Genomic DNA, 22503 nt, shown 5'->3' with positions numbered 1-22503 from the left:
CAGGCCAAGGTCAAAGCCGTGTAATCAGAATCCTGTCAGGGGGTACCCTTCTTTCGGGAGCTGTGAATCATTAATGTGCAAATGGTGCTGCAAGCCTACATTACACATTCGTTTTGTTGGAGTTTTTTACATTCGCCTTGTTATGTGAGAGAGAGAGAGAGAGAGAGAGAGAGAGAGAGAGAGAGACCGCGTGTCCCAGAGTACAAATACAAAGTAATTCATACATAAGCTTAACCTTTGATTTTGTTTACATTTGTGCAAGGCATGAGTTGAACAAACTTTTGCTGTGTTGGATGAGTGAGAGAGAGTCATGATGTGGCCACAAATCACATCTTAGTATACTAAGAGAATTGGTTTCTTTGGCACTGTCATCGAGGGCGTTGGAGTCATATTGGAATTACGACTAAACATAAACTTGGATGACGTAGTATGTAGGCAGAATGTTAATTTGTATGACAGGCTGGCAATAACTTAGCTGACGCCCGATGGCCTTGAATTACATGCCATGTCAGATCCAGTGACAGTCTCCTTGCCATGTTAACATGTATTGATGAAACGGATGGCATATTCACAAGTTTTACACCCATGAAGCAGAGATACTGCTTTTTATAATATGAGTGGGCAGCATGCCTCACATGCACGTTGGCTGCGATTTGGAAACCAATTCAAACTGACACCTTGTTTTTCATTACCTTAAAACTGCAATGATCAAACAATGACATTATTGACATATCATCATCGATAGCTACACCACTATGATGAAATATTAGGGTGCTTAATTAGGTTCCATGTATATATTTCAAGATGCCAAGGAGTGCACGTTAGGAATCAGTTTTAAATTGTGAATATGATTCTGCTGTCTGCGTAGTTGACATATTTTTAACTAAACATGCGAAAAAGATCAGGATTGATAAAAACTAATCTAGAATTTGTACACACAAACTTAAACGTTCTACTAAAATCAAATACATTCTTTTACAATTTTATGTACAGCTTTGGTAGCGGAAATGAAATAAAAACTATTTCTAATACTTAGATGTTCATAGCCGCTATAAACACAAGAGAAGATATAATAAATACATTACGAAAACGAAAAGCTTCAATTATTTGACGACATTCATATGCATTTGACTACATTCAAATGTAGTGCCATTGTTCAAGAGTAATAAGGAAGAGGAAATATCTATTTTTAAGAATGAAAAAGGTACTTATTGTGGTGTTGCCACCACTATTGATAGAATCAGATTGCCTTTACACAATGCATATTTCCAAACACGCGGTGCATTCGACAATGAATCTTTGGTATTACTGGCGACTGAAATTTGATAATGAACCCTCCTGTTGTATAACTATCTACCAATATATCAACAATTTTAAAGTTGCAGTTATTGACAGAAAATGTTGACAGTTACAATTTAGTTGACGCATGGCGAGAGTCAAATGGTAAATCTAAAAGATTTACATAATTGGGGGGAAATCCCCAGACAATAAGCAAGATTAGAAGTTTTCATATTTATTCACAAGATATTTACAATGGCCCTTCTAATGCTAAAATCTTAAAAACTTTAACATTTGACCTTTCGTTGGTAGTAAATGACAAAATTTGGCATGATCAATAAGTTACAATATACAAAATATAGATGAATCGCGTTCGGCAAAACGTTTAGCACACAAAGAGGCGTGTGAGAAAATACGAGAAGAATAAACAAGGGAGGATACAAATAGAATTACACGACACGAAGAAGGAAAAATGTGTTTTTGTCACTTAGAAAATAGAAAGTTTACTGGCTCATCAATCCATAGTCAGTTGAAATTTAAAATAAAACATTCATGAGGTCATTGAAAACAAATGATAATTTTAATACAGACGTATTTTCAATAGAATTCTTCAATGGTCTTTTGGGAATGACGAGTAAATGGACATCTAGATATATTCTTTGACAACAATCAGCTGATGTTTTGACAATGAACAATGCAAAAGGGAGGGCTGTTATTGTTGTTGTTGTTGTCGTTGAGACAAGATAGTAAATAAATTTACAAAGTGTCACCCCATCCCGTTCTTATCTTATTTTGTAACAAATAGATTAAATTGTACGCATTCCAGAGAAACAAAATAGATTCATTGCAGATCGATGTATTAGCGATAAATCAGCTTATTGTGTGTTAGAAAAAAAACACAAATGAAGAAGGAATCGTAATGTTGATTGATTTTGAGAAGGTTTTAGATGCTTTACTTAAATAGTTTACAAAGCTTATTCTAAAAGTGCTAGGATTTGCCCCATACATAATGGATATCATTTATTACCAATAATGCTTCCTCTACAATGGTCATATTTCAGAGATTATACTAAATTATGCTACTATCAGTAACCCTTTTTTTGGATAGAGGGCTTCGAAGCATGGACAAGTTTCAGATCCTCTCAAAAATGGAACAAGCTGAATAATGAAACATTTTAATCGAACCACTTTGGTTAAACCGACAGTTGACTAACTTACGCTGTTCTTATCTGATTCAGAATCAGAGAACGGGTGGCTAGACTTTTTTCTCAACATTTTATCGTAAAACTTTATTTAAGCAGTTTCGAGACAGGAGTGTCGTCTATACATGGGCGAAATGTAAACAATGACACACATCCCATGTGAGTTCGCTGTTGTCACGGAGTTGGATGTTGAGAAGACAATTTTTCAATAGCCTGAAGACATGAAAGAGAGTCTGAAAATAGTATGTATTGTTATTTTTACTTTTTTTATTAATATAATTAAGAGCTGTTAATATGGCATTAGCTTCAGCTGTGAAAATGAAGCTGTTACCTGGTAATCGAGAAGATATTGTTCTGGATCAAATGATAGTGACACAGGCAGCTGCGCTTCACTGACAAGATTCACTACAATTTCTGGAGGGATCTTAAATATATATCTATATTTCTGGTCTTAACAATAGACACCATTTGTGAAGAATTGGGAATGCAGGCATGCGTACTACTCGCAGCGCAACAGAGGTAGCAAGAGGCGCATTTTTTTTATTACCTAAAACGAGTCATTATTTTCTTGTAATTAAACCTACTATGACACCCCATCTACTACTTACGAAAAACGAGATGATTTCTCCCCTCTCAGGACCCACAGGAACTCCCCCCTTCACTTAGCTCCCACTCAACCTGAAAAAAAACAACCCCACAAGAGGCAGCACTTACTTGTAGAGGTGTCATTGGAGGCTTAGCCAACTGATGTTTCCCTCTCATCCATCGGGAATAGAAAGACAAGAACAAGATCAGATGGAATAATCATTATAAGAAATGCATTCAACAGATATGTGAAGTTCATGCTTACATCATTTGAAAGTTTGATGTGAAATATTACTGAAAAAGACGACCTTGATGGTGCTGTATATCCAAGCTTAGTAATCCCCTGCTACCATAACAATATGTTTACCCATTTGGAATCAGCCTTAAATCAACTTTCCATGGATCTTGAAATTCTATGTCTTGCTGACTTTAACATCCTTCAGATGTCAAACACACTCTCTAAGCTCACAGATGTTCTTGAAGAAATACATTACTATTAAATAATGAATACATGTAATATTGACACAGCATGATTCTCAGAGGACGTTGGAAATGTAAATAATCATGAGCTGTGTAGAAATAATAGCCTAATTATTGTAAATGGGGAAGATGAAGGGGTAGGTAAGTGTAAGTGTAAGTAAGTGGACAGTTTAGTGGACAAAACAAATTTGATGACAGATTCTGGAGGGTCAGTTTACCCAGAATAGTGTGGATTTGACCGAGTGGCGGCCCTACATTGGTGAGCAGACTATCAAATACATTAGGAAGGTTATCAGCCTCACGCACTGGTTCGCGCATGATTTTGTGCGAGTATAGAAATGGGGTTACATAACCACCAGATTTGGTGGAACATCATTTTGTGTCATCCGCATAAATGTGAGACGCCAATTGTAGCAGAAAAAGTAGTATCGGCAATGGCTACCTTCAAGAACTGTAAGCTCTGGACAAATCGTGGTTATATACATCCATGCAAACAAATCTCCAATACAACTATAACATAACATGGGAGTTAGTCAAGGGGAAATTCTGTCGCCGGTTATATTTTCGGTCTACCTCAATGATATTGAATTCTTATTGGCCGACTATGGCTGCAAAAATGTTCTTATACGTGTATATTCCTATACCTCTTAACCTTTTGTTCGATGTTGCAGTTGTCATGTTTGTTTTATTGTATGCTGATGCTTCTGTTTTTATGGCAACATGTGCCACGGAACCTACAGCATTCACTAAATATTTTCGGTGATTATTGCAAATCCTGTAAACTAAACATTAATACAGTAAAAGCAAAAATCCATATATTCGATGGCAGTGTTAAAGACAAAATCATCAAGGTTTACTTGAACGAGACTTCCTGACAACATGATAATAAATATCAATACTTTTGGGCTTCAGAACGCAGAAAATTTAGGGACCGTCCATAATTTATTATGGCTAGGGTGGTTATGAAGATTTTTATATATACTGGACAAAAATAGTTAGGGATATATGCACATTTTTGAAATTATGAACAATTATCTATTTATTTATTGTCACACTGATAAAATATCAATCATAAAAATAACAATATCCCTAACTTATTTTTCCAGTATAGAAGCATATTGTACTATGTGAATAACCCCCCTAAAATCTATATACAAAGTAAATGACACCCCACCCCCTCATGTCATGTACAAAATCATTTACTCCCCCCACTCCTTCCCATAATTTTAAACATATTGTATTAATATTCTTATGTACAAAATTGCTGACCCTGAGCCCCCTACCTCCCCAGAACAAAATGGGTGCACCCCACCCCAACCCCCAACCCTTTAAATCGTCATCATCCCCCTAGCCATAAACTATGAACGGAACCTTAATATTAACATTCAAAATCAATGTGACCAAGCCAATAAGCTATGTATTTTGTTTTTACGGAAAAGCCGACTGTCTAACCTTTCTCGTAAATGTTAACTGTATCTTTTCGATGAAATAGTAAAACCTAATTTACTTTATGGCAGCGACATTTGAGGATTTGAAAACCTAAAAGCAACAAAATATTCAGTAATCATTTCTAAGAAAACTGCTCCTGCTGCAGAAAAGCATCCATCTGTTCATGCTTTTTCGCGAATCCGGTACAGTAGCTTTATCTATCCCAGCGAAAACAAGAATGATAAAATACTGGGCAAGCCTGACAACTACATACAGGTCAAACATACACACGGAGCTCAAGTAACAATTTTTTAATGAGAAATTTAACATATTTCCCCAAGGTTGAGTTTGGTTGGGTTTTTATTACAGACACACAGGATCATGATAATCATTTTTGCCAACAAACTGGCTTGTTATCGTAAATGTCTAGGTTAACTAAAAAACCAGGGATTTTCTACTGGCCTATATCTCTGGAAAGGCTACTAAGCTGTCATATTCCTTTATTTTTATTATTATGTACTAAGACACGGTCCTTACCTCCACCATTTATAAAGGCTTGTCTTGTACACAACAAATCATAAATCATTCCGACTGTCCTACTTATGGCAAATATAGAAAACATTTCTCCTCCCAGGCTAATAAGCACTATTGCACAAAAACTTAACGATATTAATCTTCAACATGGGAAGTTATATATTTCAAATTCATCGACAGGTTACACTTACCATATCCTCAAACTAGCTACTGGTGATGAATATCATTATATTTTTATCAGCCCATTCTTTAATGCTGAGTATATGAATTACCTACCAAAGGCTTACTCTACCCGACCCAATATGGAAATAGTTTCTCTCTTCCAGTGCACTTAACTTGGTCTCATGAGAAAATCAAGTACATATTGTAGTATCATTATGAAATGTGTTATGTCCTCCAGCAAACCCTCCTCCGCCATCATGTGAAAATTGTTTTCTGCTATTTTCGTTTGTACTTCACATGTCGAGCATATCATCCTAAGCGAAATACAGTTCTGTTCTGTTCTGTAGTTGACACAGCATTTTACAGGAGTGGGGTCTCTAGTAGCTATCTCATATCTTTTTCCGGTTGTTTCTCTTGAGACTAGACAGGAATTTGCCGACCATGACCTTCACTTGAGTCAAGGGATGGTTGTTTAAGTAGTAATGGGAACTGATAGTATCGGTTGTAACTGGACACATACAATAACAACATTACTGCTGTCTCTACACCTGTGTATTTTTAGGGGGCAGGACAATTTCCACCCGTGAAAATTGCCGCCCAGTTATTTTAATATGATGGTGAGGACAATTACCACCCTGGAATTTTATGTAATTCTATTTGAGGAAATGAATGCAGGTTGTCCATAAAAACAACTTTTGATGGTGAAAAGTCAATGGTTACTTGGTATATTCATCATTGGTGGCAAATGTCATCAAGTGAAGTCTTTTTTATCATAGTTCGTTAAACGTATTTTAGTTAAATTGTTTCATAGGCATTCTAGCAGTTGGTGACTCATAAATCTAGTTACTTTACTTTACTGCCCTTTGTTGACAGGTTTTACTTTGAAATGTATTGTTTGAAACTTGATCATGTCACAATATGGCTGAAATACTGCCAACGTAAAACTCATTCACTCACTTTAGCCTGATGAATTAATTTCAGCATAAATCGCTGTAAAGAGGGTGGGTAATGTCAAACAATTGGTGTGTCATGAAATAAGGAACAAATGAAAAAATATTTCGCACATTAATACTTGATAGAAAAATAAACATTATTATCCAAAAATATAGGGTAAGGCCTAAGCAAGCATAAATAATGTAAATTTTCCTGAATTCATTGATTGAAGGTGGAATGCGTTTCATATCAGGAACCTGTAGAAAACGTTAAATTAGCGCAAAGCGATTTCAATATTCTTATCTCCGATATCTCATATTTAGCTGACTTATAATTCGTATATTTGTATCGGCAAATATCAGAGCGACGACAAATTAAAACGCATGTCTTAAGAAATAATCGAAAACATTCCTCGTAAACAAATCGAATTTTCGATGTCACATATTTATTCCACTGACACGATTGCGTTAATTCCAACGTGTCATGTCACGAAATTTTCAGAATACAATAATGCATTGGTTCACTTGACCATTTTTTAACATGGACACTTCGAACAATGTGAAAAACTAGTAGATAGAATTAAAACTTTGAAAGCTCTGCGTTTTGATGCAACAGAATTATTTCACTTTTGCTCCTTCATGGAGAACAAAAGATGTGCTGTTTAGCTGTTTTAATGTCTAAAATAAACAACGATTTTGAGAGAAAAAATTACGCCATCCTTTTAATCTATCCAACTATTTTCGCTGAAATAAATTACATGGTCCGATTACGTAACTGTTAATATATTTGTGAAAACATATCATATTTATAGAGTTTCAATGATTTTCCTTGATAAGCCTTCCGACATTGACATTGTTGACAGCCGTTGCCATGATCGTTCCTGTTCATCGGTGTTGTAACATTGAGATTGTTTTCGTTTAAAAGTAATTTAACCAAAAATGGGAAACTTAAGTGTTTTCTCTTCACCAAAGAACAAAAATATTGCTCAAATTATAAATTTAAAAAATATATTACGAAGAAAGTATAAGACTGAGTACCACTCGACGTGATGTGCCTGCCGTAATCAATGGCCGTTATTTGTGGCTATGTGCCGAAAAAATTGGCGAATACATTTTTAATTCGCGGGCTTTTCGTTTTAAGGTACAGAAGAAGAAGAAAATATTTTATTTGAGTGTCACATGTTATATATTAGACATACATAGACGATTTATAAATTATATGGCCTATGAAACACAAGACACTACATTATACCTAAAACAAATAGTAGTGAATAAAATATCACAGCTTTATAAGCAACGGAGTAGTGTGGTATATTTGATTAAAGTACTACAAAGTGCGTTTACGCCTATTAAACATTTTAGTGAGGTGAGGGGACGTGAAATTGGGCTTTACATCGTGCTTGAGAATATTTCACTCATATGACGACGTGCATGCGTGTGTATGTGTATGTGCGGCTGCTTGTACTAGCCCAGACTTAAGCTGGTTTTATAGTGCTAGCCCACTGAGATATCATGCCGCAGTGAAGCATGAATACCCCACTCAGACTCCGAGCCGACCAGTCCATGTTGTACCCACTAATGCCGAGCGCCAGGCAGGGACCAACAAGTACCATATTTTAACGTCTTTTGGTATGACGCGGTCGGGGATCAAATCCGCGACCTTCCGCTCTCCGGGCGGACGCTCTAACCACTACACCACGGAGGCGGTCTAAACATTTTAGTAACCAGTGCAGCTAAGTGGTTATATTAATTTCACATTACAAAGTATAAATGCGGCCTGGTCATAAGGCCACAAGGGAGAAAAAAGGGTTCATATTTAATACATTTTCCCACAAGTCATATCGTAAATCCGAATACAGTGGACAGCTGACCATAAAATGAACTTCGTCCTCAATCGCACTGCCATCACAACATTTACAAATTCTATCATGTAAAGTTGTTTTAGGGCGAGAGTAAATCTACTGACCTCTATTTCCAAGGGTAGGGTACCGCATCGTAACTTACTAAGTATACTGCGATAGGATCAAGGCAGAATTTCAATAACATATTGCTCCGCTGTTAATAATTTTTAAACTTTCTATCAGTGCGGAGTTTATTCCCGTTAGGTTCCCCTCGGCCGTTCCAAAGTTCTTTATTTCAATTCTGACAATCTAAAGATCGTATACACTGTGAAACATTATAAAATTCCATTTTACACATATTAGACAGGTCCACCACGGGACATCTAAATGGTTAAAAATATTAACAACAGTTCTATTCCAGGATTTTGAAAATGTATTAGACAATCTGCATAAAGCACTCGGTATTCTTAAAGATTATGTGTTTAGAAAGCTGAGGATTAATGCATTCCATACACAATTCAAATTATACGTAAATCCTACTTGGTAAATAACTATTGCAAGTTTTATTTGGGGATGCCATTATGTTGCTCTCCTGTTGAATGAGTTCACATTACGTTAAACATTAATAAAGACAGCGGACAAATGTATTATTGAAATGAAAAAATCCCGTGCATACAAAGTACTACGCTTTCATAGCAATAATAGCATGAGTAGTTAACAAGATTCCAACATGTCATTCAAGTGAGCTGGAAATAACGAGTTAATACTTATAAATAAAGTAGAAAGTTTTCCAGCTTTTCTTCTGCTTGAGAGTGTCTCCCATCCTGTGTCATAACATAATCTAACTGGAAATGCGTTATACCATTAATACAATAACCCTTTTCGCTGCTTCTATTTGTATCTTTTCAAGGTGCGGATTATCCCAGACTTTAGACGCGCATTTGCGAACAGGTCGTATGAAAACAGAAAATATAGCGAAAATATAATCATTAATGGAGGTAATTACTAATCTAGCAAGTATTGACTTTGCAGCCTCGTGTGTTGTTTTCGGATATTGCCGATTTTGTTATATGGAGCTAAAGTATGGGATATGCATATACATGATAATATTGAATTTCCTATAAGTTTCATTTCTTGAACGTTAATTCCCCAAACACCTAATGTTATTGTTCTTTTAAGTTGTTTACCCCTCCATATAAACACCATTTACAAGGCATTACTGAATTGGTTATAACTTGTTGAAATGCATGAACATGATATACCTGTAAAATTTATAAACCGCAAATGTGCTTGATAACTGTGGCAATAAAACATACTCAACAAATTTTCCTAAAGTGCTTTTCTCACGTGGTTTAGTTTTTTATGTAAATTTGAGCCAGAAGATGTATGTCATTTTTGCTTGTTCCTTTACACCAATTTAAAATTGAAATAACACCAGCTGTACATACCTCAAATATTTATAAGTTATAAACAGTTTTATATTCAAACAATGAAAAACTATTAAGAAATTTATGTAAAAACCTATGGCGAGCATTGGCGAAATGAAAACTGTTCCTCAGTTCACAAATGTGATAACAAATTAAACGGGGAATTGGAATAGTATGTATAACTTGACTTGGCTTGAAAATATAATTTTTGATGCAGATTTCTAGGGCTGTAACGATTCGATTCAATTCATCGAAAATCGAATCTGACATCTTAGTTTCGATAACTATAATCACAATTTCGATTCGATATTTGAATATCTAATTCAATTGTTTCCACACAGCGAGAAGGTAATTTGTAATCCATCTCGAGCAGTTTCGAGCCCTGAAATAAGGCGAAACGTGATTGGTTGATGCCGGGCTAATTGTCTAATGAGCATTGTCGTTAGTAGACATCGCCAAGTTGACGATGGATTTCACGCAAAAAGGCCGACTCACTGGAACTCGGAGAGTTAACTGAAATCTGATGTTTTTACTTGTATGAAGAATCGAATCGAAAATGATCGAATCGAGTGTCCAATATCGAAAATTTTATCGAATTGAGGTATGGGTGACTCGTTGCAGCCCTACAGAATTCCATATACATGTACGGTTAATATGGGAAGAGCACATCATGTCTTTGGACAAAATAACACTGAGGTGATCAAGTGGTTTATATTATAAACAAACTAGATTTGGCAATATTGTTTGTGTGACTGGATGTCTTGTAGGTTGCATTGTCGGGATTAATTATAAACGCCAGGAGAGGAGAGATAGGTCATAAGTCAAGGTTTCTGACAAATGGTAATTTCTAACTGAGGATGCATCAACAGACATACAACCTAGCATGCGTTTTTCAGGAACGTTTCAAACACTTGATAATGTTGCACCATTCAATGCCTCAGTGGGGTGTTCAATGGCAGACATAATGCGGACATTTCCGAATTTGACGCATCTGTTACAAAAACGACACAGTAGTTACATAATTTATCTTGTGTAATTTTTTTACCCATGCATGAATTTATTACAGGTACCATGTGTTTGTCAGAATGCGCTAACTAAATCATGCGCATGTTTTAATGAATCAGTATCAAATAGTGATGATTCAAGATTTGCATGAAAAGGTGATCAAGCCGGTGTCACATGTTACCGAAACATGTGTTCGAAAGCAGCTGAACATGACTATATCGCTGCATAAAGAACGTGTTTTTATCAATTCATTCGAACAAACTGAAGACTGTTAATAAGTTAGCTGCGGCCATGCAACCACATAATGTTCAAATATATTCTACCAACCCTCAAAGAAGAGCAATAAGTAGTTATTTGGTTTGCTAAAGACAAATATTTGTGTTTAGCAATTTACTATGAATATGGCTAAAATTTAAGCATTACACTACTTGTCTATGTAATATTGTGCAGGCCTTTTTTAGATATACTGTCTGTAAATTTGCAGTGAACATTTTTAATACTTAAGGTATCTCACACAGGTTACTTTAAGTTTAGATATAATGCCGATTGATAAATTACAGAAAACCATATATATCCATTTTTGTCTAAACATATTTTATGTAACTGTCAGGATATGATAGCATGAACTGAATGGTTTGAATTTCCCACAGCTTTTTCAAAACGTTGGATATTAACTTAACCTCTACCGTCTGACACTGGTGTATGATCAATTAGATTGAAAAGAGAAGTTGAACGAACTACCCATGTAAGGATTATCTCTCTTGCGACAAAGCATAATGTTTGGGTTTTTCCCCGTCAGTGTTATCTGTCGCATAGCAAGAACACTTCACAGCTTGCCGATACATTAGCTACTAGGGTTTAAGTCGATCTAAAATCGATTGTTAACGGAGAATGAAAATATTCTAGAGGTCTGAAGGAATATATAGGCATTTCCCCTAAGACACCCACAAATGAGTCGACATCTACATGGAAGTGTGTTTAACTTCCATGGGCTGCTCAACACTTAAGGCCATAAATCACCAGTGTTTGATCACATTTGCAATGCAGGCAAGGTATTGGCCAATGGGTATTGCCGACTTATCCTTGGACGTACTGACAGGCAAGTCAAAGCCGATATCGTACTTCAAATTGTAATACTTACTTCTCAGTCTGATGTAATACTGGTAAGTTTTATAGAAATTTGATCAATTACTTTATTTGAATGTATATGCGTTGTTTTCTTACTAGAGTATTCATTACAACTGAATTGTATAAATTAACCCCCCAAAAGACAAATATCGGCGTCAATGTATGTTTCACGTTACATGTTCCTGTGTAACAGAATTTTCTTTAGTTTGGGTCATGAAATGGATTCTACGGTTTTGAGAGGAAACTAATATGTATATATTATGTCGTGTAATATAAGTGTTTAGATTGTCTCTTAATTCCATCCACAAATGGCTCTTCCTGAGATAGATCTGGCTGTCTTATTCTTATTGATGGTATATAATCCATCAGTTCCTTATCAGTTTATGTGTACTTCGCCTGGGTATACACCTTGTATGATACGATGTGCATAACCACATAACCACCTGTGTTGCTCATGTTGATCCTGGCAGGTTAAATTGTCTGTAAAGATTGTTGTGCTGTTGATTCTAAAGGGGCATTTGACAGGGTATAAGGAAGTGACAATAGCGTATATATTAACAGTTCCTTGTCCTTAAAACGTCAAGGGCAGACTAAACCATTTGATGGTCATGTCGGAATTGTCGAAAGACATTTCCCTAACTAGTGTTACAATATGCTTGTTCAATAACATGACCCTGACTGATTTGGCGGTGTGAAATGTGACGCATTATGAATGAATTACAACGAGATCCATCAGATTAAAACTAATATTGTGTGACACAATATGACTTCTTGTATGTACACGTGGCGTTTCGCTATAAAATATCATTGTATGCCGGAATTGTTATTCTGACCAAGATCAGTAAGAAAAGGAATGACGAACAGAACACTTGGCTCTTTATAATAGAAAATAGTGTTTTTATTTTCCTGTGACAAGGACACACTGTCAGGTTTGCTCGATATGATAATCCTGTTATCTGACATGGAAAGGCAAAATTAAAATATGTATGTGGTTGACAAATATATGTTTCCCTGCAGTTGATATATGACTACCTACTGCATTGTTACACTAGCAGATGATGAATAGAAACGGCATAAAAGCCATAATATAATAATGGCAATTTCACATTGAAGTGAACTATTCAGTTCACGAGTGATAAGTATCATGTGATAGGGCTGTTAAATGTTGATTGGCTTTTTATCATATCTTTCTTCAGAATTCCTCAATATACTTTCATTGAAGGGGACATAATCTATCAACCTCTTCAAGACAGGGCGGTGATATGGGTAAGTGAAGCTGTCTCTAAACATGGTCCATGGTTTGCATAGTTTGGGATTTGAAATAACGAAGTGTTCTTGATGAGTGTACGTAAACAATCCAAAATATCATCTCTTATGTGTCAAGACCCTGTTACATTCTTGTTGACTTTTTTTTTAAAAAGAAGAAAAACACACCATATCTCACTTTCTCTTCGATATATAGCTGACAGATAAACCCTTAACTCACTTTATTCTATAAATACAACTTGAACGATTCAAAACCTGAAATAACTCAAATAACAATTCCATTGCAAAAGAATAACCACTCTCGAGTATCTGCAGAAACAGTCGTTATTTGGTGTAAAAGATGGACTAGCGGTGAAAGATATAATGGATCACTAAAAATCAGATATGACACCAGGTGTTCGCCAAAAGGTATTCAAAAGCGTTGAAATACACCCTGATTTTATTCAGTATTTATTATTATTATTTATTTATGGTAAAGGCATATTTTACTTTCAATTACAGGCGAACAAGAGGGTGGTTCCAATGAAAACATGGCTTGCTATGTGCGGGTCCCGAAATGGTTCACGGATCGATTCAGAAATCTTGGAATCCTGATTGGTTCCCATCCTATCAAGCTCATCGCGTTGTCATTAATCGTGACTGCTGGTCTGAGCTGTGGGATGTTTAAACTGACGTCGGAGTCGGACACAGAAACTCTGTATACTCCAGTGGGTAGTCAGGCCTCCAAGGACAGAGAGAAGATTCAGGCGGTATTTGAAGACGACTCAGGCAGCAACTTCTTCCCTCGCTCATTGACAAAGTCCGACCTATACGGGGATGTCATATTTTCAGATGTAAATGTTGTTGATGAGGACTCACTGTCAGCAATACGATTCTATATTGATCATATCAAGAATATAACTGTTACGCTCAACAATATTCAGTATTCCTACTCTGATGTATGTGCTAGAAGAGACGGAAGCTGCTACAGATCTGGTGATACGTTCAATGGTTCTATTACTGGTGGTGTAACTTATCCGGTATTCAACAATGTAGATTTGTCTTCAGTCTTAGGAAATGTCAACGCAAAGGACGGTAAATTAGTTTCAGCAGGGTACCTGGAAGTAACCTTCCACCTGAGGCAGGACTCGGTCATCCTTCGTGCTGCAGCGATTGCCTGGGAAGATGAGTTCATCAAAGTAATGTCAACCTTGAAACCTGAAAACGTTACCATGAGCTATGCTGCATCGCAGTCTCTGAACAAGGAACTGGATGCCAACACCGGAGGGGACATCACTTACTTCTCAATAACGTTCACGCTGATGATCACTTATGCAACAATAATCGTTGGTGGTGACATGGTGTCATCGAGGACGTGGGTTTCCTGGGCAGGTGTTCTAGCGGCTGGAATGGGGATAGCATCTTCCCTTGGACTTGTTAGCCTGTGTGGAATGAAGTTTGTCAACATTGTTGGGACGATGCCATTTCTTGTCCTAGGTATCTGCATATTTCAAATACACGCAGAACTCTTCTTACGTTCATAAAGTTAAATATAATAACAGACCTCTTTTATCATGAAAGTGTTGTTAAGTGACGTTTTAAAGCCTATATTTTATAACAGGTATTGGTGTGGACGACATGTTCCTGTTGATGTCAAGCTGGGCGGACACCTACCCTCATCACGACATGTCTGTGGCAAACAGGATTGGGATGACGTTTGCGTCAGCTGGCATTGGTATCACCATAACATCACTGACAGACCTTCTTGCCTTCATAATTGGAACATCCTCCGTCTTCATCAGCGTCAGGAACTTCTGTGTATATACAGGTGTGGATTCTCATGAATGTAATAATAATAATGATAAGTGCATTCACTAGGTGAATGCTCATAGCACTAACACATATAATCTGATTATTATTGCCCCGGATAACCCAAGCCGCCTGTGAGGCGCTAGAAGGTTAATAATAACACGACTTATCCCATCGGGAGTGCTTCCTTGTGGGGCAGGACTAAAGTCCTAGAAACTCTCAGGAGTCAAGCTGCCAAAGACGGTCACACCTTAATCGAATGTAATCTTAAACTGATTCGAATTACCCCTTATAAATATATAATCGTTCTAAGTCGATGGGGAGGAAATCTTCATTCATAGCAAGAGAGCTGTCTTTATTCTCATCGTGCCACATATGACATTACATGTTAACATGAAAGACGAATCCATGCATTCCACTTTTTATTAACAAGATGATTCGTGTTCGGTTATGTAATTTCATATATTGTTCCAACATCTGTTTCCCTAGGGGTGGCCGTCATCTTCTGCTACCTGTACCAGTGCTTCTTCTTTGCACCTTGTCTGAGTCTTCACGGCAGCCGTGTAGACGCTCGCCGACACTGCCTGACCTGCCTTAGAGTGAAAAGTCGGTTGGACTACAGAGAAGAGAACAAACATTGTCTCTACGTGTACAGTTGTGGAGGAACACGTCCTAAAGAAAGAGAGCAAGATGAACGTATATGCGAGACTGGTCCAAGAAAAATACTCCCTGTCATACTCCTTCATGTTGCTGGTAAAATAACAGTCGTAGTTGTGTATTTATCATACCTGGGTGTATCCATATATGGTCTTGTCAACCTTAAGCAAGGTCTTGATCTAAAGAACCTGGTTTCACCATCCTCTCATTTCTACTCATACACAGATATCAAAGACACCTACTTTCCCAATACTTTCCCAATTCCTTTCATATTTGAAGACACAACCAACTATTTGAACAAAGACACAATAACACAAATTAACAAACTGCTTGCAGACGCACAATCAGACAGTGAAGTAAATTCACAGTCTTCAGTGTGTTGGTTGACGAATTACATGAATTCTTCCTATTTTGATGACACGAGTGGGACAACATTTGTATCAGGAGCGCAATACTTTCTAAATGAAACGCCAGCATTCAAAAACGACGTGGCTTTTAACGGTATTGGTGAGCATATTATTGCTAGTCGCTGTTACCTGTTCTCTGATGACATCAAGGATTCTAATAAGCAGGCTCGGGTGATGACTCGGATGCGAGAACTGGCAGATGGCTCTCCCCTATCAGTTTACACTTATTACCCTGCCTTCATCTTCTTTGAGCAGTACGTCGCTATTCTACCCAGCACTCTCCAGACTGTTGGGGTAGCCCTTGTCGTGATGACTGTGGTCACGTGTATCTTCATGCCACATCCACTCATGATAACACTAGTTGTTTTCAACATTGTGTCCATACTAGTCGGAATATTCGGCTTCCTGTATTTCTGGGATCTTAGTCTCAGCTCAGTCACTATGATCCATCTCATCATGTCTGTGGGTTTCTCTGTTGACTTCAGCGTCCACGTCTGCTCAGCCTTCTTGCTCGGAGAAAGGCAGCACTCGTCGTGAAAAAAGTCAAATATGCTATTGTTCATGCTTCAGGTCCCGTACTAAATGGCGCCATCTCCTCTTTCCTTGGCGTCATAATCCTGGTTTTATCCGAGTCCTACATCTTCAAATCCTTCTTCAACATCATGCTCACGGTTATGTTGTTGGGTATGCTGCATGCAGTGTTTCTTCTTCCAGTTGTCTTGTCCCTAGTTGGACCGACGGAGTCACCAGGAAAGGCCACAGAAGCACGCCATCCAGCTAGTTCACAACAAGCTGAAACAACAAATTAATATGCTTAAGCTTCTGGAGTTCATGTCTTGGTCTAAATTATGTATTTGATGAATGTGATGCTCAGTTGCACTGACAACAAAGATATATCTTAACAGCAAACGGTACATATTATTACTGGTATTATTATTGTATTTGTAGAGCACTATTCCACCTGAATTCAGCTGCTCAAAAGCGTTTTCGGAGATTACATGAGACCAGAAATAAGGAGTCAACATGCATGCCTTGGTGAACAGGAGGATTTTAATTTGGAATTTATAGGCAAATCCACAGTAATGAAGCCGCTCAAGATAGCAAAACAAGTATCTCCAAAAGTAGCAGTTTCCGATGCAGGAACATAGAATTATGTTGACTTCTTGGTTGGAGATTTCTCGGTGGCCGGTGTAATCTTCTAGGTAAAGTGCCTGTTAAAGTATCTTGCTTTGTATTTTTGCAGCAACTTTTAACCTTTTGTCATAATTGGAAGTAGATTTAACTACTTTAATTTTCTGGCTTTTGGGAGTAGCCTCTCAGCTGTGTTCTGCCATCGTTACGTCACGTCAAAAAGACGACCACATTCAGTTGATGCATCTACGGTATGGATATCAAACTGCCACAGTAACTGCTCAGATAAATCCTTGGTTGAAACCAATATGTGGCAGAACCTTAGGTGTATGAGTACAACCCCCGGTCTCAACGTCCAGCAATACGCCTAATGTTGCTTCACGGTCACCGTCAGGACCCCTAACTTTGTACAGACTGTATCTGAGGTCCAGAAGACAAAACTAGGACACTACAGTGTAGTGAGTCCAGATCTCAAATAGACAGCTGATGGTCGAGCAAAGATCTCCAGACGTCAGGGGAACTTTTCTTAATGTCGTCGATGTCGGATAGCTGTGTAATGGTATGGGGTGTCATTACATTTGAATGGCATACGCTACCGGAATGACATTTGTGCATAAGCAAGGATCGTTGCAGCGTTATATATTATGCAGATTTCTGTTATCGTTGAGCGTTTTCATAAATTGTTTAAAACATTGTTCAAAATCATAACCCTTTTCTCATCGGTTCTTAATAGAATTTATATCATGTGAAGATCTCCTTGCGTCTATATACACAACTATATAAATAACAAGAATGACTTACACACGTGTGTAGAAAAGGATTAGACATCTTCCGTCGGGTCAGTACAATATAATAGCAGGAGATGATGTATCAAGGTTATGATGATGGGTTTGAAGGTTAAGACGTCCTCTAGAAAACCCATAATTAATGTGAACATTGGTGAGAGCTCACTTAAGGGAAGATAAAGCCCCAACCCCGATTGATTTCTATGAACACCAAGCAACCTATACCTGGAATGGGTACATTTATTTTGATGTGACTTGTAAAGTTGTAAGTTGTGACTTGTAAACTATTTATTCAGATATATCATTGTGTGACGTAACAATGTTATCCTCATTATTATTTTTGCTTCGCTAAGATGATGAGATGAATAGATTGTGGTTTCTTGCAGGGGGTATTTCATTTATAGTTCTCTAGTGCCGATTGCGATGCTCAAGTCGGATTTGAGTATTTTGTTTCTGATTACTAAACTAATAAAATGTAATAATCATCAATGTAGAGGAGATATCAAACAGAACATACTGTTCTACACTCAAAAAAGAGATTAGGAACATTTTAGGTATAACATTATTCTATCAACAATGAAAATGACTGAATGATTGTTTTGATTGATGAATGATTGAATGATTGATGTATAACTTTTATACATCTTCATCCATATTGACATTTTACCTCACCTGGCCTAAAAAGGCCAATGAGCTTGGAACGAGCATCCTCCGTCGTCTGGCTTTGTATAAAGATAATATATTGCATATAATATAATTAGTTTGCGATACTTATTATTTTGACCTTTGCTGATACTTAATAGCAATTGTTTCAAGTGTAAAAACATATTCGGTAGCGTGTAGTGGGGCTCGGGATTTATATATTCCTGTTTTTATGTTTAGCCACCTTGCAGCTGTATTGAAAACCAATTGTACTGTACTGCTCTCAAACTGCATGTTTGACGTTGTTGACATAATTTCCTCTGAAACTGAGAATGCTGAACTTTGGCCTACATATATCTTCTTATGGTGAAATCATGGTTTTTTAAAATATTTTTGAAACTGAAATTAGTATTCTCCTAGGAAGAGAAACTTTGAGAGAAAGGTACTTAACTCTTCTGCATTGAAAAATGTTAAAAATAATTTTTTCTGCAAGATTTGGTAATATTGTTTAGTGTCATAATTGGTTATACTGTTTTACTGAGCACTTCTGCTGGAAACATTTTAATAGCAATGCTGATAGCAACTTGTGACATTCTCTCTGTGGACATTTTAAACTGCCTAAATATCTAGGTGAACTACAGTCCCGTGGCACACTTAACATTTTTATTGTTTCTTGCACTCTAAATATATTTCATTTGTCTAGTTCACAAAGTCCTCAATCCATTGCTGCAAAATGAAGTACAAAACAGACAAATATCGATGTAATGTAATATACTACAATTAATCGAGATTGGTTATTCACTAGCGTTAATGCTCTTTATTTACATTGTATGATCCCGAGGAGTGGAGATTGATAATACGATGTGCCGTTTACATAATCTGTAAAACATAATGTTACATGTACAAATCATTTCTTGCAAATAAAGGCAATAGACCACGTGTATTTTGTTACATATATGCAGCGTCTAGAATGAGTGAGTGAGTATGGTTTTACGCCGCTTTTAGTAATATTCCAGCAATATCATGGTGGGGGGACACAAGAAATGGGCCTGAGACAGTGTACCCATGTGGATAATCGAACCCGGGTGTACGGCATGACGAGCTAACGCTGTAACTACTAGGCTACCTAACGCAGATGTCCACCCTCTTTCTCAAAAAGCTGTATCCACCCCTGGAGTTTCCTTCACACGTGTATTTAGGTTTAACGTGTGACTGTGGGGTGTGTGTGTGTGTACCTATGCCTACATAGAAAGTGATTAAGCATATATTTATATATTTCTTATATAAGCATACACACATTCCAGTTAATAGTAGTTACAGGAGCATTAAAGTATAAACATAATAATATTAGACGCTACCCACTCGTCTCTTTAAAAAAATGACGATAATTATCTTTGTTTTTCGCAAGACAGTTATTCTTGTGTGAATTGTGCAAGGCGTAAATTATATTGCTTGTGTAACCGGAGTGACTTGGTATATACCACAAAGGCAAATAGTTTCTGTAGATGTCAGTTTAATGGCAATAATAACTGAGGAAGACCCTGTAAAAAATAAATACATTGCATCAAAATACGCTACAATACTTCATGGGCCAATACATGTGAGGCTTAGCAATAAGTACTACGATCATATATAATCAATACACTCATTACTGATAAATCAGGTCACAGAGTAGACATGTTTGTATATATGTATATAATAACACTCATTTACACTATATTACGAAAGAACCCTCACCGAGTGTATGGCACTGTGCCCCTTTGACGTCACAAACGTCCGGAAATATGTTTGCCACACCTGAACATAAACATATATAAAATCAATACTATGTAACGTTCTACATCTGTATATTATCACCCTACTAAACATAAAATATCTGTTCCAATAACTTATCTCATCATACTTACATCCAATCATACATGCAAAGTTTGATGCATTAGTTTATAGAAGTAGATGTACACATTATGTTTACCTACACAATAATTTCTAAGTTAGGTAACATCCTCGTGGGAAATGTTATTTAGGATTACCAGCAATAAAGTTACATATGTAAAGTATTGCTAAGACCTAGTTATGCTACATATTACAAATAGTTAATTTGGTTTACATTTACCACACATAACATGATACATGCTTTAAAGGAAGCTAAGAAATAATACATACACACTAAACATGTAGACATAAAATTTACAATCCAAATATAAACTAACCTGTTATAAGCTGGTGTGGGCTATGACCAGTGACCAGACAGACTGAAGTGAAAATGGAAGCTGACCCACAAAACACCCTGCTATTGAATATAAGGGGCCTGGGGCTGGGGCAAGACAATACAGACAATAGACAACGTAAGCGCAAGGGTGGCCGTGCTATTGTGAAAGTGAAGCAGGTTAAATTGAGTGGTTAAGCTTGGGCTAGACTTAGTGATTAAAATACAAATTAAAATGCACTTGCAAATACATACATAATTACATAATCATACATTCTTCCCTCCCCAGGAACATGACGACTCTGTCATTCTGTGTTCTGGCGAGTGAGAATGTTTAGAAAAGCCTATGTCATGTCCGGTGCACTCTCTTCTAATGTTCCAGCGTTGGTTAAATGCTCTAGGTACAGAACCCTAGCCATCCAATCTGGTTCTGCTGTGATATGGCTAAGTGCATACTGTCCTGAACGCACCCATCTAGGGGGTTGCCTCGCACGTGTTGACCTAGAGTATTAACACTATCAGTATCTTTACTAGCACGCGATCTTCAGTCTGCAGTGTGGCTCCCCTAACCTTATGTCATAACCTTTCTTCTGCCTGTCACGAGATGTTTTAGCTGAAGCCAAAGCTAGTTCATATGAGTCCTTCAATCGTTTTCTGAGTGATCTGGTATACTCAGTGAGTGACGTCTGTGTCATGCCAAGTTCTAACCCAAAGGCAAGATCGAGAGGGAGACGTGGTTCTCTACCAAACATTAAGAAATACGTCCAGTTGAATCATGCCGTGTGCAATTATAAGCATGTACAAGAGGCCCAATGTGAGATTTCCAATCGCTTTTCTTGTCAGGGGACAAAGTGCCTAACATGTCGCATGATGTGCGATTAAACCTCTCGCACATGCCGTTACCCATGGGATGATATGGTGTTCTGGATTTCTTCATGCTGGTTAATAAACGCAATTCCTTTATAAGATTTCCATCAAAATTGGCACCTTGGTGAGAGTGTATGCGCTGATGAGTCCCATAATGCACAATGAAGTTGTCACAGAAAGCTTTAGCTGTGGCTTTGGCTGTGATGTTGTTGGTGACATATGCCTGTGCATATCTGGTGAAGTGATCCGTGACAACTAACACACAGTGTTTCCCGCCTTTGCATGGTTCAAGGTCCAAGAAATCCATAGATACTAACTCTAGTGGCTGAGTTGTTTCAATTCTTATGAGTGGAGCTCTGTGGTTGGTTCGAGTCTTCTAGCAGATGCATCTCCTGCAATTTGTAATCCATTCATCAACTGGTCAGAAGAATCTGTCTCTCAAGAGAGACAAAGTTCGTTCTCGTCCTGGATGACCCATATTGTCATGAAGGCCTCCTAATGCATCTTTGATATAATCAACTGGTAAAACTAACTGCAGTCTAGTTTGTCCATTAATTAACACTTCTCTATACATAATTCCCTGTTCAAGATGAAGATTCCTGGAGATCTTGAGCAATGCCGAATGAGTAGGGGAATCACAGAAATCTTGTCTCCTGACTGTAAACATCTTGTCCATTGTTTCAAGATAGGGTCCTGGTACTGTGCCTTTCTCCAGTCCCGTTTTGACATCCTGGATAAAGGGACACCAATAG

The 22503-nt window shown here is 37.3% G+C and overlaps 1 protein-coding gene across 1 annotated transcript; it reads left to right on the top strand.

Moving 5' to 3' along the window:
• Window positions 1-13798: 13798 nt before the first annotated feature.
• Window positions 13799-16929, top strand: LOC124265363 (patched domain-containing protein 3-like). Its single transcript, XM_046700136.1, is given in 4 exon segments — window positions 13799-14744; window positions 14869-15075; window positions 15546-16654; window positions 16657-16929. Coding segments are annotated over 4 exon segments (2535 nt in total).
• The last annotated feature ends 5574 nt before the right edge of the window (window positions 16930-22503 follow it).

This window comes from Haliotis rubra, unplaced genomic scaffold (genome assembly GCF_003918875.1).
Source record: "Haliotis rubra isolate DU_JTF1 unplaced genomic scaffold, ASM391887v1 Scf974, whole genome shotgun sequence".
NCBI lineage: Eukaryota > Metazoa > Mollusca > Gastropoda > Lepetellida > Haliotidae > Haliotis > Haliotis rubra.
Note: the sequence above shows the minus strand (reverse complement) of the source record. Positions and strands in the feature narration are given on the sequence as shown.